The 17,136-nt window shown below is 27.6% G+C and overlaps 1 protein-coding gene across 2 annotated transcripts in view; it reads right to left on the bottom strand.

Moving 5' to 3' along the window:
- Positions 1-321: 321 nt before the first annotated feature.
- Nnp-1 (Ribosomal RNA processing protein 1 homolog Nnp-1) overlaps positions 322-17,136 on the bottom strand; it is a 21,162-nt gene continuing 4,347 nt past the window's right edge. For both annotated transcript variants that reach the window (XM_087152285.1, XM_043043298.3), the window contains exons 3-8: positions 15,186-15,329; positions 13,924-14,118; positions 12,150-12,214; positions 9,663-9,759; positions 6,748-6,845; positions 322-639 (exon numbers count right to left, since the gene is read on the bottom strand). In XM_087152285.1, the coding sequence (XP_087008411.1) occupies positions 453-639; positions 6,748-6,845; positions 9,663-9,759; positions 12,150-12,214; positions 13,924-14,118; positions 15,186-15,329 (786 nt within the window). In that variant the 3' untranslated portion in view covers positions 322-452. The remainder of the gene's footprint in view (positions 640-6,747; positions 6,846-9,662; positions 9,760-12,149; positions 12,215-13,923; positions 14,119-15,185; positions 15,330-17,136) is intronic.

The following is a 17,136-nucleotide window of genomic DNA, read 5'->3' as shown; positions in this document are numbered from 1 at the left end:
ATATTGAAGAAAACTATTTTGAAAAGCTGAAGAAAGAAAAAAATTCAATAACAAAAAAATAACTTCCAATTTTTTCTTTTTCTGAAAAAAAAAATACAAAATGAAAAACATTGGATTTGCCTTCCTCAAATTAATGCCTTTCTTTGATTTTCAAGTATTTTAATTAAAATCCCCAACTTTCTCTGTTCTGAGTGTAGAAAATCTAGCAGGTGAAACATTCATACAAAATACTCTCCATTTTTCCAGTGACAAAATCAAAAAAGGGCCCCAACCTTTAACACTCAATTTAAATGTAAATATCAAATGAAATTTGAACTCAAATTAAGTGTACAACAAAAATTTTAATGAAGGTTTAATGAGGATGATTTACACAAACATAACAGTAAGATCTTAAAAATAAATATATACAAACAAGGTAAATATATTTACATTCAAAACCCAAGCAACACACTTTACAAATCAATAACATTTTGAATTTTTTTTCTTTTCTTCACAGACTTTTCTGCCTTCTCGGCCATCTCTTCCTCAACAAGAGCCAAAGCAGCTTTCTCTATTGCACGTTTTCTTAATTTGCGAGCTGGACCCTGGTCAGCAAACAATCGATCCTCTTGTGAAATACCATTTTTATAGTCTTCAAACCTAGAGCAAAATGAATGAAAATATAACTCTAAACTAAATCAAGAACTGATATTTTATTTATATTTTTTTTAAAAATTAGTTAGTAACTATTAAACTTTTCATAAAAAAAAAACTATTGCTAAAAAATGCAAAATTAAATTTCTATTAGGGTACAAAAGGTCATTTTTTGTTAGGTTTCAAACTGCTGGTTTGGTTGCTGTAGTAAAGGACATGACTATAGTGAGGCGAGTTAATATTTTAAAAACAGTAAAGCAAAATTTATAAGAAAATTGCTTAACAAATCTATTAATTGAATCAAATCTAGCAAGAACTCTCCATCTTTTCATTCTGCTTTAGTTAAAAAAAAAAAAAAAAATGAAGAGAATATGTACAAACTTTTCTTTTCTCCATTCTTATCAGAACAGATTATTTGGAAATGTTTTTATCAAAAGGATAGGTATAAAAAATAAAATAAAAAATTGTGAAATTGTTTTGCACAAAAAGAAAACATTTCAATAATTTACAAACTTATTTGAAGTTTTTTTTTCTTTCTACTATGTGTGTACATTGACAGTTACAGAATGTGACTGTACTGTCATCCATACCGGTCAACATTCGAAAAATAAAATAACGAAGATTTTACAAGGGACATTTTTGGGCTATAGTAAAATTTTGATACATGCCTAATCATGTAAGTCAAAAAGAGAAATTCAAATTTGGAAATAATATAAGCATGTACATTTAGCGAAGTAAAATATATGTATATAAATTTTAATCTAAAGAAAAAAAATTTAAACCATTATTTATAATTACTTAAACTATAAACACTCAACATACTGTAGTACTGGCAATAGCATTGTCTTTTGAGGATTAAGAGAAGTATTTTTGCCATTAAGTGGATATTTTATCACCAAAAAAATTTTTTTTTTAATTTTTATTATTTTCTTTGACAACTATGGTGAAATTTAATAATATACAGGTAAAAAGGAGATAGTTGTAAAATATAGGAGTCTTTGTTAAAAAACAGGAGACTAGGCAGGTATATACACTGGTTATCATAAATTAAGGAAAAATCACAAAAATAGCGATAACTCTTTCAAAAGTAAGCCAAACCGTGCAAAATTTGCATATGTTGTCCACTAAGAGTAGCTGAGTAAAATTGCAATATGCAAATTAGTGGCGCTGCACTCGGCTTACGTCATCTGCCTGGAGCATAAAAGTCCAAGTTTGAGAGAAAGCACACAAATTTTACTGTGATTGCGACATTGAAAATCTGAGATAGCCAATTCGTAATAATGACCTCTAGGCATCATTTGCCTGAAGAACTACGATGGAGAGCCATCGGGAGACTAGAGGCAGGGCAGAGTCAATCAGAAGTGGCCAGATGGCTAAATGTGAGTCCATCTGTGGTTCATAGACTTTGGAGGCAATTTCAAACCACAGATTCGGCATCTAGGAGGTTCAGTCAAGGACGGCCAACTGTTACGACCAGTGCCGATGACCGATATTTGACATTAAGTGCACGCAGGAATAGAACCACTACTCCGACACATCTTAGATCCTCTCTTGCTGCAGCCACCGGAAGGTTGGTGTCAACGTCAACTGTGCGCAGAAGGCTCCACGAAGGTGGTCTGTATGCGAGACGACCAGCCATTTGCGTGCCGCTCACATCACGCCATAGGAGAGACCGTTTGCAGTGGGCCCGACAACATGTCCACTGGACGTCAGATCAATGGAGGCCTGTTCTCTTTACGGATGAGTCCAGGTTTAGTCTAGAAAGTGACAGTAGACGTTATTTGATATGGAGAGAACCTGGGACCCGTTATCATCCATCAAACATCCGTGAAAGAGATGCATACGGAAGAGGCAGTGTCTGTGTTTGGGGAGGCATATCCTTAGGAGGGCGCACATACCTCCATGTCTTTCCAAGGGGAACCGTGAATGCTCAGGTTTATCGAGACAACATCCTTGATGCTTATGTGCGCCCATATGCCGGGGCAATTGGTGATTGCTTCCTGTTACAGGACGATAATGCAAGACCACACAGAGCTCGCATTGTTGATGATTATCTTCAACAGGAAACAATTACTCGCATGGAGTGGCCAGCTCGATCCCCGGACTTGAATCCTATCGAGCACGTTTGGGATGCTCTAGGGAGGCGTGTATCTGCCATCAATCCGCCCCCTCAGACCCTTGCCACGCTTGCAACTGCTTTACAAGAGCAATGGCTCTCACTTCCTATTGAACTGATAGACCGCATAATTGAAAGCATCACACATCGCTGTTTGTGCTGTATTGCTTCTAGAGGCAATCATATTCCATATTAAAGGTACTTTTTCTATTGCAAACCGATACTTCCAATTTGTTTATTTTATACATGTGCTAATTTCTATACTACTATTAATGTCTGATAATTTCTTTTTATGTTGTTTAATACCTTACTATGTGTTGTATATTGTGGGTAAGTTTCATAAAATTCCATGTGTAATTTCTTGAGTTATCGCGATTTTTGTGAATTTTCCTTAATTTATGATAACCAGTGTATATCTAATTCATGTCAAAAGAGAAATAAATAAAGCAAAACAACAAAATAAGATAGAAATGTAAAAAACACATTTAACAGTCATAGCATTTTCTTTTCTAATTTTCTTTCTTCTTAAGTTTAGTGATTCAGATGAATCTGACTCTTGTAAGCGCAAACTAGGTGTGTGTCCCACAAACATTGATTGCTATGAGCCATGTAATATTTAGACAATGCTAATAAAAAACTGATTTGTAAAAAAAAATGGCACTATTCTAAGGATGTTTGAAGTTACACCAATTATTTTGTGTACGTTGTAACTTTTTGTCAATCGACATGAATTTCGATGATCAACAGTCGTTACTAGTCAAACACTGTTGGGATTTTTATTTACAGCTATCTGGGCGGACGCCACCATGAAGCAGATTTATCAAATGCTGAAGCATATCGCCTCTTTTTATGCCATGGCTCAAGATTTACAGACATATTTTTAAATCAGATGTAATTATAATAGTTTGCCTTCGGCAAGGTGTGTTTGCATGGACAGTGTGTAAATTATGTGCGAGTTTGAATAGAGTTATGAATAGTGTTTAAATAGAGCTATTCAAGTCTTTGGATAAAGCATATGAAAAGTCAAAAGCCTTATTAAAACAGATCTGTCGTAGTTATTACTAAAGTTAAAAGGCCATTGTAGGCATATTACTTAGTTAATCAGCAGATTAATAAAGGTAATCCATTAAAGTGTGAAAGAGTTTCATGCCTTTTAGTGCATATTAGCAGCTTCTTTATCAAAATTCAAAAGTCAGTTCCCCTCATTTATAAATAAATATTCAAAATATAAATAAATGCTTGATTTATTTCCTAAGTCAGGGGTGATTGTGAGCCCAAGTCAAAATTCCGGAAAATTTCTTGAGTTTAAAAAAAAAAAACAGTTTAAATTGAAAAATTAGAAAAAAATTTAAGCAAGTTTTTTTCCCCCTTTTTCTCAATATTTCTTGGTTTACTTAAAATATATTTAAAATTTTACACATACCTATACCATTTACATATACCTATGATGACCTGGAGAAGTAATTAAAATTTACAAATATGTCTTTCTTTCTTGAGTTTATGATTATAACAACTATTTACTGATAAAAAATGAATATTAATCATGAATATAAGCTTATAAAGTATCTGGCTCTCCCTTACAAACAAATAACTTGTGTTTTTAAGTTCCACCTTTGAAAATTTGATTTTCGGAAACTTCTGCGATCAATGATTTTTTGAAACGTCTGGACCTTCGATCTCCGGAAACTTCCGGATCACTGCTAGCGAAAAATCCGGATTTTTACCGGAGCACAATCAGCCCTGCTAAGTTGTAATAATTTTTTTGAAATGTTTCATACTATTGTATAATATATTGCTTACTGATTGATTCTATCAACTACAATTGAGATGATTGTATTAACTTATATTCTTTAGATATTGAAAAACAAATAAATAACGATATAAAAATTTAAGTGTAAAGAAATGTAAGGGAGCGTCGGGTAGCCTACTTAAGGAGTATTGCTTATATTTCTGTATAATATTGAGTATTAATCAATATTTTTGCATATTTCTATTGTTTTATCACCTAATTAAATAATGCAAAAAGAATAAACCAAAAAAGAATAGTTTAACTTAAAAAAATAGAAATTTAAAAAAACATGTTTTTCAGCTCTTTTTAAAATGTGTCAGGTAGCCCCGCCAAGTTACAAAAATTAGTTTTTTTTTACTGTTTTTTCAGGTGGAAAAGAAAATGACCAACGTATTGACAATAGATAAACCTCATTTATTCTGTATTCAACATGTATCCAACTGTGTTCAACATCAAACTTTGAAAATAATCTTTTTATAATATAACAATTAATGTCCGATGGTCCATTGACATGAAAAAATATTCTATACATATGAAATTGACAGTGGGCGGGGGTACCCGACACAACCCTAGTTGCTACCAGCAATAACCTTATTTATATTTCACTGAGTAATAAGCAATAAGCAGTAATTAATAAGCAGATTAATGATTGCCTAGGGGGAAATATTGAGCATATTATCAAGGATATTCACAGATTGCACACATAGGTAACACGAGAAATGATACTATTTTTTAGCACTTCAACATATTACCTTAATTATTCTTACATTATTTACATGATCTGCAGAATAACAGATTTCTGCACTTAGGAGCAACACATATATAAAAAATTTGCATCGTGTTTGCATCAAGAAAAAGTCTGTTGTATTTTAAAGTTGTATTTTTGTCTATAAAAATAATTCTGAAATCTTATTATTTTTTTTAACCATTTAAGCAGTTTTTACCATTTTAGAAGTTTCCCCACTTAATTAAAAAAAAAAAAAAAAACTCCTTGACTTTTCTAGATATATCAAGAAAATTTAAAAATGAAAATCCAAACCATATTTTATCTATACCATGCAATTTTTCATCAGACAACTTTGATTTTTTATTTGTAATGTCAAGTATTACATTTTGTGAACAAGAAATATCATTGAATGAGGATAGAAGCATGGAAGTTTCACTAAAATCAGGGTTGCAAAAAACCCACCTACCCAGTAAAACCCACACTAAAGTGGGTTTTACTGGGTTTCTCTAAAATTGATTTCTTTTTTATCATCTGTTATGTTAAAGAGCTATCATTCTATTGAAATATATATGTAGTCTAGCCTTAAAAAAAAAAAACCTATGGTGAAAAAACTGTGTTTTGTGTTGCTAACTAGATTTGACTGTATGGCCATTGATTAGACAGTGCCTTTGATTCACTTTCCATGCAAAAAAAATTATTTCCTCGGATATTTTTTAAGAATAAAATAGAAATAAAAAATAATTCTATGTTAAAAAAAATTTAAAATGTGTGATGTATGTGAGTACATATAACATTTTGTATCATGATGTCAGAAGAAACTTTTATGTACTTTACCAATTTATGTATTAATTACCTACATGTTAAGTCAATTCATAAAATTAAACTTAATTATTAATATAAGCTTTTTTAAAATAAGGTACTTATCCCTGCCCTCTCTTTTGAAAAAAAATGAAATAAAACATGAAAAACCCAATAGAACCCAGAAAAGCCCAATAAAACGTACCCGGGTCGGATTTTTCTGGAAAAACCCGGGTTTCTTGCAACCCTGACTAAAATGTTAGATGTTTATAACAAATAACTGTATAATAGATGTTAGAATTACTTAACTAAAATTTCAATAACTGATTACTGTTACTGACAATTCTGAGACTGGTTATTTCCTAGGAATAATGCAGGAATTTTTCAGGATTCATTTATTTATTTTTTTAAATTGCACATTTTCCTGACTATTTCCAGTTCCTTTAGAGACAAAATAAAATTTCCAGATAATTCCAGGGTCCTTCCTGTTTCTATACTTTATTTTCAACATCAGAAAAAATCAATAAAAAATCATTACATACTCTATGAAAATCTTTACTCACTCACTCTTCAGCAATGAGCTATTTAAATAAGTTTAGAAAAACATGGAACCATTTAAATTAATTAATTGTATTAAGCAAAATTAATTAATTAATTGCATTAATCAAAAATTTTTATACTTACTGCTTCACAACATCATAAATAACTTTCATGTTTTTTCTTTTCAGATCTGGTTTATTCGCATATTTCATCAATAAATTTTGAATCACATCCACATCAAACTACGAATAGCAAGAAATAGAATTTGAAATTAATTATATGTTAAAATGGATACATGTACGTTAAATAGCATGTTGATTATATAAAATGCTTTTCGTGAATTTAAATGCTTCATGATTCCTACTAAGAGTTATCTATATAGAACACAATATTATACTGAGATATTTTGCATTATATTTTTGATATGAAGGGAAATAAAAAAATAATGGGCTAGAATAACTGTTTACTCTAAATATTACCTCAAAAATAATATTAATAAACAAATAAAAATAATCAACAAACATCTCTGTAATTTCATATTAAAAAAATACATCAAAAAATCAAAATAAAATACTCAGTTTTAACAACTTTATATCTAATACATAAGCTAACTTTTGTTTGCATTTTCTTATCAAACAATTCTGTCAAAAAAGTCCATATAGATAGAATCTTATTCATACATACTGTTTAAAAAAAAGTTAAAAGAATTTTTTTTTTTTTGGCCAGGCTTATTCAGGGTGCGAAGCCAAATCTCTGAACAAAAAATAAGCACCTTTAAAGCACTATATGACAAAATGCAAAATAATTTTCAAAGACTTTACATAATCATGATAAAATAACTAGTTTCTGACAAAGAACTCTTTTCTTGATTATATTGGCCACCATAAGAAGACCGAGAGATTTTTCGGTTCGATTTCAGAGGGTGGAAAATGAAGCCTGACATTGAGAATATCTTGTGAAATGAAATAAAAATCTCATTTCGGAAATTGGAAAATTAAGCACTTTTTAAAGACGCCATGAAAAAAGCACATTTAAGGGCTTTTAAAAAACAAAAATCAAAAATAAGCACCTTTAAGCATTTTTTAAAAATGCTATGGACCATGTTATTTATTTAGAAGCATTTTCTTCTGAACTTTTTTCCGAAGCCAAGTTTTATACATACTTAAATCATTAAATATCAAGATTGTATTTACATATAAATCAATGACAAAAATCTAATTGAGAAAGTTTTGATTTTATTATATTCTTCTATTTAATTTTTTCACTGGTGCTTTCACTGGTCAAACGTTGGTGATAAATTTCTAACAGCAATTAGCAAGCACTGAGCTGCATATGAGATTTGAGCAAAGTCTGTTGAGAAAGGTAGTTAAAATTTCAGCTTTACTAAAATCTAATTGGATATAAAATGACGATAAATTTTAATTGTCACACTCTGTAAATTATTGAAGTTTTCACAGTCATCAGTCACTGATTTCATGAAAAATTTGAGAGTTCTATTTAGTTGGAAAGAAGTCAAAATTTGGAAAGCAAGATTTTGTAGCGAGTTAATATAAACATACGTAAAAATGCCATTAACTATTTAAGTGGTTAAAATATTAAATGTTGCAGTAAATGAAACTGGCAATATTAGTAATAAACACTGGCTTTCTAATTTAAAATATACTTGTTCAGCAACATAAACAAAACATTCGAGAGAAAAATAATTTTTAGTTTTAATCTGATAAATATAAATAAAGACAAAAAAAAAGGGACACTAAACTCTCTTAAAAATAATAAAAAGGCAGAGAAAAACACATTTAAGAAAGAATCAAGTGGTAAAACCTTTTCATCCATATAAATTGTGACTCATGTATTAAAAACTTATCAATTTATAATACATTCAAAATTACAAGTGCATTTATTAAGCATAAAACTCCAAAAAGACTACTAAGATATTGGTAGTAATCATCAGATTACTACGACTATATTCACAAATATGAGACAAAAATTGTTTTACTGCATAGGATTAATAAATAATCTATAAAAAAATAAAAGATAGAAAACATTATGACAGAGCTTAAGTTATCTAACAGTATAAATGCCAAACATTCCTATAATAAATAGATAATTATATAATAAGAATAATGTATTGAAGAATTTGTAAAATCATTGCAAAAATAATGACAGCATAAACTCTTAATTAAAATATTAATGGTACATTTGTAAATTAAACATGACTGAAACACTATATTTAAATAATTTTAATAAATTTATCACTAACTAAATACATATTATAATTGCAACAAATCAAATCAAATTTAATTTAATAATTATAACAAATCAAATTTACTGGTCATGTCTCTTTTAGATGATAGGAAGAAAATAGTTTATTCTGACTAGCTAGCAAATTGAAATGAATAATTGGAAAAATATAAAAGTATGAATCAAGCAATAAAAAATAATTAAAAATATACATAAAACATCTTTTGAACAGAAAATCATTGAAAAAATTTAATAACCAGTAAGTCCTCACATTGTAATTTGATATCGGTTTGTTAGTAAAATAGGTTTTTAATAATTATTACAATTTTTATTTCTGTTTGGAAACTACAGCATTGCAAATAAAATATGTATGTACTTTTGAAAAATTAAGTTTTCTAAGATTGGTTAACAAACACTTCCCAGTCATTTAATGAAATTTGGATAACCAGTAATTCATTACATTGGAAATTTTGGGTAAAAATAAATAAAATAGCTTATCACCCATGTTAAGTAACAGACAAGCAAAATTATAATAGTAGTTGAATAACACAGTCGCAAAAATTAAATAAAAAAATAGTAAAAATTACATTAGGGAAACTAAAATTTATATCTATTAAGTATGAAACATTCAGCATATTTACTGAATGGACAGTCACTAGATATACAATTTTGAGCCTTTAAAAAAAGAAAGAGAGAGAGAAAAAATGTTATGTGCTTTGATTTTAAAAATTAGGCTTTTATCTTTGAAAACAATTACAATGAAAGAACAATATATATTTCAATCACATTGTTAAACATTAATATCATATTTATCTTACTTTAAGAATGGGAAATTCTTCGAATTCATCTGTCTCAGCATCTTGATTAATAAAATAAATGAACACCTCCTTTGCAATTGTTTTAACTAAAGAAGGTCTATATGGAAAAAAAAAGTATGTCATAAATGTTAAAATCATGAATAATCAGCAAAACATAGTTAAGATATAAAGCAAATACCAGATTGTGGGCATACCATAAGTTCTAAAAATATAACATTCAATTTAAAGCTAAATAAGAACAATCGTTAACAAATGATGAAGCTCGATTTTTGATTTTTATTCAGAGATTTAAAAAAGGGAAGTTTCACATTGGTTTAACAGAAGTCATTGTTTTCAAGTAAACTATGAACTATTCAGTTTTTAAAATATTTTAACAATAACAACAATGATATTTTCTAGCTTACAGCTCTAATCAAAAAACATCTATTGTGCTTTCTGAAATACTTATTCATCAAGTCAGGTCATCTGAATGACCAGACCAACGTAGCATAGGCAAACTACAAGTTTAATTTGTTCATAATTATGATTTTCAAATGCAATATAAAATTATTCAAATCAACAGTAATTGAAATAAAAAGTTTTGTACAGAAAAGCAAAATTAGTGGAGAAATGGAACTAATTCTATGGAAAAAATGGAACTAATTTACAGGGGTGAACTCAACAGACCAAATCAAAAATCCTGAAAATTTCATGAGTAAAATAATTAATGACACATTCAAAAAATAAATGTATTTATAAATTTAAATCATTGATATTTTCAAAACATGAAATTCTAAATAAATTATATGCAGCAGAATTTAAATGGAATAATTGTGTATAAGTTTACTTTTATCTCAAATCAAATTTATAATTTTACCAGAAAAAATATTTACAAATGAAAGAGATGCCAAGTTTAAATTCTAGTTCTAATATTTTTAAATAAAATATACAAGAATTTTATACATAAATGTGATTGATGATTTCTTGAAACTTCAGGAACTTGGTTTTCCGGAAAGTACCGGACCGCACTTAGCGAAAAATCCGGATTGGATTTTTTTCAGGAGCACAATCATGTTTAAGATAAACATTTAAAAAAAAAAACAAAAACAATATTATTACTGATACCAATGATAATTATTATTGGTAATAGTTACTAATTGAAGTAAAATACTAAGTTATGGAATAAAAAGTAAAATTAATGAAGAAATATTATTACTAATTTAGGAGAACATAAAAATTGCCCAAATAAGATCTTCCTCAATGATGGTTAATTAATTTTGATAATAGTTACTCAGTGAAATAAAAAAATAAGCTATGAACTATAAAGCAAAATCAATGAAAAAAACGTATTTATTCTTTACAAAAAAACATTAAAGAATAGCTATACCATTATTGACATCAATGATGCTAAATTTTGGTAATAAGCACTATCGTAGTCAAAGTAATTGGTACAGTTTAAATAGGTAATATATTCTTAAACAGGTATAAAGTAGTTCATGAGTAAATTTTGAGCCAACTACAGCAGCACCAATACTGTACATTTTTATGACAGATTTTTTACTGCCTGTCGAAGATATAAGTACAGGAGAAAGTAGCTTGATAAGAGGTAAATTTAAAATATCACGAATATGAGTTGCCTCGAGCAACAGCCTTATGCCAGATGATACTGAAGACAACTTTTATTTTGATGGGATGATTTATTAAATTCGTTTCTTACTTTACCTGATAACGTAAATATACCAATAAAGGTAATAAATAAATAAAAAAACATTGGTATCATTTTAGTTTCATAAGTTCGGTATTCGTCGTGAAGTGTTTTGCAAGATTTTGTAGCGTTGTTCAACATTATGTGAATAAAAAATAAATTTGAACCATTTGAAGAAGCAATTATAAAATAAACGATGTATAAAAATTATATTCAGCTTAGCACACAACAAAAATTCGAAATACAGAAAAAATTTAACTTGGACATTTGTGCTTTAATTCTTGATGTAATATGAGTAAAAAAAAATAATAAAAGATATGCTTATATCATATTTAAATACATAACATTAAGGCATTAAATAACTTACTTTCCTTTCTGTTACAAATGTAAAAAATATTAGGGAGTTTTTAATTTCTATTAAATGCTTTTCTTAGAAAAAAAAAAACTTACAAAGTTTTAGTATTAATTCGTTTTACTTCACTATTCCACAATAACTTCTTATACATAATTAGAACAGGAAAAAAACAAGAATTTTTCTTGTAACTTTTAACAAAGATTTAAAATTTTTCAACAAAATAAAATAACATTTCCACCTTTTTATTATTTAAGAACATTAGGGAATTGAACATAACTTTAAGGCATTGAAAAAAAAAAAGGCAGTACACCCACTATCTGAATCAATTTCTCACCTTATAGTGTAACTAGTCATAGAAGTAAAATCAAATTGTGTTAGATAAAACTTAAAAGTTTCATTAAATTAAATTATATACATATAAGTATCTATAAAATTAAAAGATACTTACTCCTCTGAATTGCAGAGAATATTGCAAAAAGGAACAAGGAATGTTTTCACGGTTTCTGGTGACAGCTAAAATTAAATAAAAAAGACAATTGCAAGTAAAAAAATTATATAAATTTAAAAGTATCAGATAACAAAATTGATGGTGGAAATCTCAGTTTAATTGAAAAAACTTATAATTTAAAAAAATATTAGGGGTACCAAATTGTTACTTGTTCGTACCAAATACCACAACAGGGCACTTAAAAGGACACTATACTGAAGGGGAAACTTTTCATGGCTAATTCTGTTTCACTTCCATTGGTAATTCAAAGTTTTTTTTTTTTTTAAAAAGTTCAGACAACATAGCAGTTTTTCCTTTCTTTTTAAAATATAAAAATGCAAACAAATTATGACAGATTTACTCAGGAATGTACAGAAAGAAAGGAATACTGCAAAACTTTTGATACATTTCGGTAGTATTTGAAATTTTTTTTTTAGCATTTGAAACTTCATGGTTTATTCTAGGAAATTTAAAATTAAACTTATAGAAAGTGAGTTCAGACAAACGTAAAAGTTTTAAATGCCGAGATTTCTTTTTCCAAATATCAATGCAAACAAATTATGGCAGAATTACTCAGAACTCCACAGAATGAAAGTACTGCTGCAATAATTCAAAATTTTTTTTTCACATTTCGATATTTTAAAAACATTCTTTAGTATTTAAAACTTCATGGTTTCTTCTAGGTATTTTAAAATTAAACTTGTAGAAAGTGAGATATGTAAAGTGACAAATGTAAAAGTTTTGAAAGCTGAAATTTCTTTCTGTAAATATCAATGTAAACAAATTGTATTAGGATTACTGATGATTCCATAGAAATAAAGTAATGCCGTATCAATTTTAAGACCATGATATTTAGAAAACTTTTTCAGAATTCGAAACTTAGTGGGTTATTCCAGATATAACTGACAACAGATCTGAGTGAAAAGATTATCAAATTATATTTTTGTTAATCCTTAACAAAATAATAATAACAGCTAGTTGAACTATAATTTTTATTTTTTAATGATAGATAATGTTCCTACAATAACTAGGAAATATTATTAACTTGATTATTTAGATATCAAATAATGCATAACTGCTTTGTATAGAGAAACAAAAATTATTAACAGCATAAAACACGGTTTTTGATATTTATAAATAATCAATGAGTAATTATCAAAAAAAGACAAACCAGTCGCACTGGTCGAATTACTACTTTTTTGAATTACCAATATTATTTGAAAACTAAAAATAAGAACCTTAGTTATATAAATATTGAATAATGTATTACTGCATGTACGAAAAAACAAAAATTATTAATTGCATAAAACAAGGCTTTTTGTTATTCACAAAAAATTTTTAGAGTATTCATAAAATAAAATAAAAAAAAACACAATCAAGTTTTGCTAATTGAATTATTACTTTTTTGAATGACTGACAATTACTATTATTTTTTTTTTGAAAACTTAAACAAAGAGCCTTAATTTCTTAATTATATAAATATCAAATAATCTACCAATTGCAATACAATGAAACAAAATTTCTTACCAAATTATAAAAATTTCAGTGCAACTTGAGCATAACTTGTTTTGCAGTTTTACTTCAAAATAAATTAATTAAAATTGAAAAAATTATGCTTGCCCAACAAATTACTTGCAGTTACAACAATAATGGAATTTATTTGACGTACAAATTAAATGAAGGAATTATTATAACACAAAATTAATTACAAATGTAAACCTAAAGTTTTGTTTACCTCATCAGCACCAACTTTTGCTAATTCTTCAGTATAAATTTCGGCAACATGTATTTTTAATCCGAGTGGTGCACTTTCCGGAGCAGTATTAATAACAGTCTTCTTCATGACTTTCTTAAACTGCTTGATTAGTTCAACGTCCCATTTCTTATTTTTCAGAAATACAAATGATTCACTCAAAAACTTACGTACTAACTGCAAAAAAAAGCATACAATTATAATTGAATATCCAGAACCAGAGGACTGTTTAAAATTTTATGTAAACACCAAATGATTTACATATTACCATATTAAATGATTACCAAATGATTGAAATCATACTATGCTTTCGTAAAACATAGAAATCCCTTTATTTTCAGAATTATCTTAATAAGCCAAATAAAAAGTATAACAAAAAAATAAAACTGATTTTTTTTTTTTTTTTTTTTTTAATTTTTTCATTCAGGGAAAAGAAGAAAAAAATGGAAACAGATTTCTTTAAAAAGTTCAGAGGTGAACACTTTTAATCACAAAAGATTCCTTATGAATATTCTCTGAGGATTTTATAAAACGAATTAATACCTAAATTTTGTTTTATGTGAATTTATAGTTTTTTTTCTTCTTAAATTTTATCCGAAAATTTGATTAATACAGTAAAAGTCAAAAATAAAGACCAAGGAGGAAGAGGTTGCGACTTTTTGACGTAAGTAAAGGATTCGTGATCCGCTTATTTATGCAGACTGCCAAAAAGATGCTAATGTTATATTTGAATTAAGGCTGAGTGGCTGAAGTTAATCAGTTAAATACAAATTTTAATTCAATTGGTTGCTGCACTCTACCTGTCTTTGAAATAATAAATTAAAAATTAATTCTGAATATTCCTATAAATTCAGAAATGATAAAGCTGCTTCACTTAATCATTTACATTAACACAATCATTACACTATAAATTGGGAGTAAAATTTCATGAAAATTAAAAATCATAATGAATACTACTTAGTCTTATGAATAATAGTAGATGTTAAATTTGTTTATTTCGAAAATCATTAGCTTATTGCTACTGTTAATTTTAAAATTAGTTTTTTTTCTTCAGGTTTATTGAAAGATTTTTTTTTCAGGTTTTGGCAGAAATTGCTTGATTTCCTGGCTTATTTTTCCAAAAATTAAATTCTCAGACAATTCCAGGTCCATCAGACCCCATGGAAACCCAAAGTAATACTGGTTTAAAAAAATAATTACTATATTTAGGTGAAAGAGAAATTGAAAGAAAAATTCATACAAACCATCATGAATTTTTCAAGACGATAACGATCAATGGTGAACCATTCTCTTGCCATGGTTTGCAGAAATGTGTCAAGATACAAAAATGCACAATCTTCCGATTGAAACACATGGATATATTTTGACAATATATCAGCTCTCTCTTCCTGAAAGAATAATTCACTTGTGTATTATTTTCAAGTAAAATATAAAAGGATAAATATAAATGGTCAGATAAGGAAAGTAAAGCTAATATAAAGCTTTTATAAAGAAGGTTTCAAAATTAAACTATTTCCTTTTAAACTTTTGATGAACAATTAGATCCATATAGATTAAATATAAAACATAGTTATTCTAATTAATTTGTTCTCTAACAATAACCGTAGTAACACTTTACACCGTAGTTAGATATTTTTATAAACTGGGTGAGCAGCCAAATTATTCAACAAAAAATAAGCACCTTTTAAGCACTCAAATAATATTTTTAAGCACTTAAAAAAACACAATTAGGTAAGATTGGAAAATTTTTGACAACTGACGGTTTTATTTGGTTTTAACCGTCATGTCAAAAAATATTTTTAAAAACTTTCGGCATTGTTTTTGACTAATGGTCAAAATTTTTCATCATACAAATCGAATGGCGTTTTCATACCAGCACGATAAGCAGTAATAGATTAGGGTTGAAGAAATTGCTAAAACGTAAATAGAACAATGTGAACGGTGTCTTTCTGCATACTTTATAGCGAAAATCAACATGGTAAAGGAAAAATCTCACTTTGGAAAAGGGAAATTAAGCACTTTTTAAAAACACACAATGAAAAATGCACCTTTAACGGCTTTTAAAAAACGAAAATAAGCACCTTTAAACACTTTTTAAAAATGCTGCGCACCCTGACAAATATGTTATATTATAATTAAAAAACCACATTCTTAAAAATTTTTTTTTTTGATTAGTATATTTAAAAGCACAAATGCTCAAAAATAAATTCTTCTGATATCATTTAATTAAAGAGAAAATATACATTCATATGAAAATTAGATACACATAGCATATCTTTCTGATGTCTATACTATTTCCTTAATAATTGAAAGAAAAAGGTCTTTACTATTTAAAACAGACAAATATTTTTATTGAATTTTGTTATTTTTTTCCTGTAAAAAAACTGTTATCAGGAAAATCTATAATCCAACATTTTATAAAGGTATAGTTAAATATAAAGCCTTAATTGCACCATCATGATAGTAAAAAAACCTTTTTTTGCTTTTGTTGTGATTGAATCACTTTGCCATTTTTTATATTTTTCTCTTAAGAATATAAAATTTAAAAGTAAGAGTGTTTTAGCATTAAAATTTTAATATGTAGAATCATAAAAAAAGCTTTATATAATAAATTCATATTAAATAAATTCAGCTTTTTGTACTAAAATATAGAGCAACAGATAATTCAGACAAAGGTATTGTAAATATTATATATACCCCTATCACACAGCACTTAGCTAAGTCTAGCGGTACACCAAATTCACTCACCAACAGTTCATAAAAAATAAAATTTTAAAACTTATTGATAGTTTTCTATATAAACCTAAAACCCATTTTTTTTAATGTTTTTCAACAAGTTTAAACTAAAACGAATAGTTTTTGAAGGTTACAATAATATTAGAAGCAAGATCATTAACTTAAATTAACATATTGCATAGGTTGATTATAAACAGACAGTTTGTAAACATTTACATTGTGATAAGCTTCCAGGGATGTGATTGACAAAAACACAAAAAAGAGGAAGTTTATAACTGTACCATTAAACGTGCAAAAGAAAAAATGATATGAATTCAATAGCCAATCTGATAATGATTACATTATTATCTATTCAAATAAATATAAATAAATGGTAATTATGTTCTTAAATAAAATCGTGATTAAAATAATTTTTTTTTAAATAATTTAGATAACTTTGAGTAATTATGCACAAGCAGG

This window comes from Parasteatoda tepidariorum, chromosome 9, assembly GCF_982258835.1.
Source record: "Parasteatoda tepidariorum strain Cologne lab strain chromosome 9, Ptep-v5.0, whole genome shotgun sequence".
NCBI lineage: Eukaryota > Metazoa > Arthropoda > Arachnida > Araneae > Theridiidae > Parasteatoda > Parasteatoda tepidariorum.
This window is presented reverse-complemented; position numbering and strand designations above follow the sequence as displayed.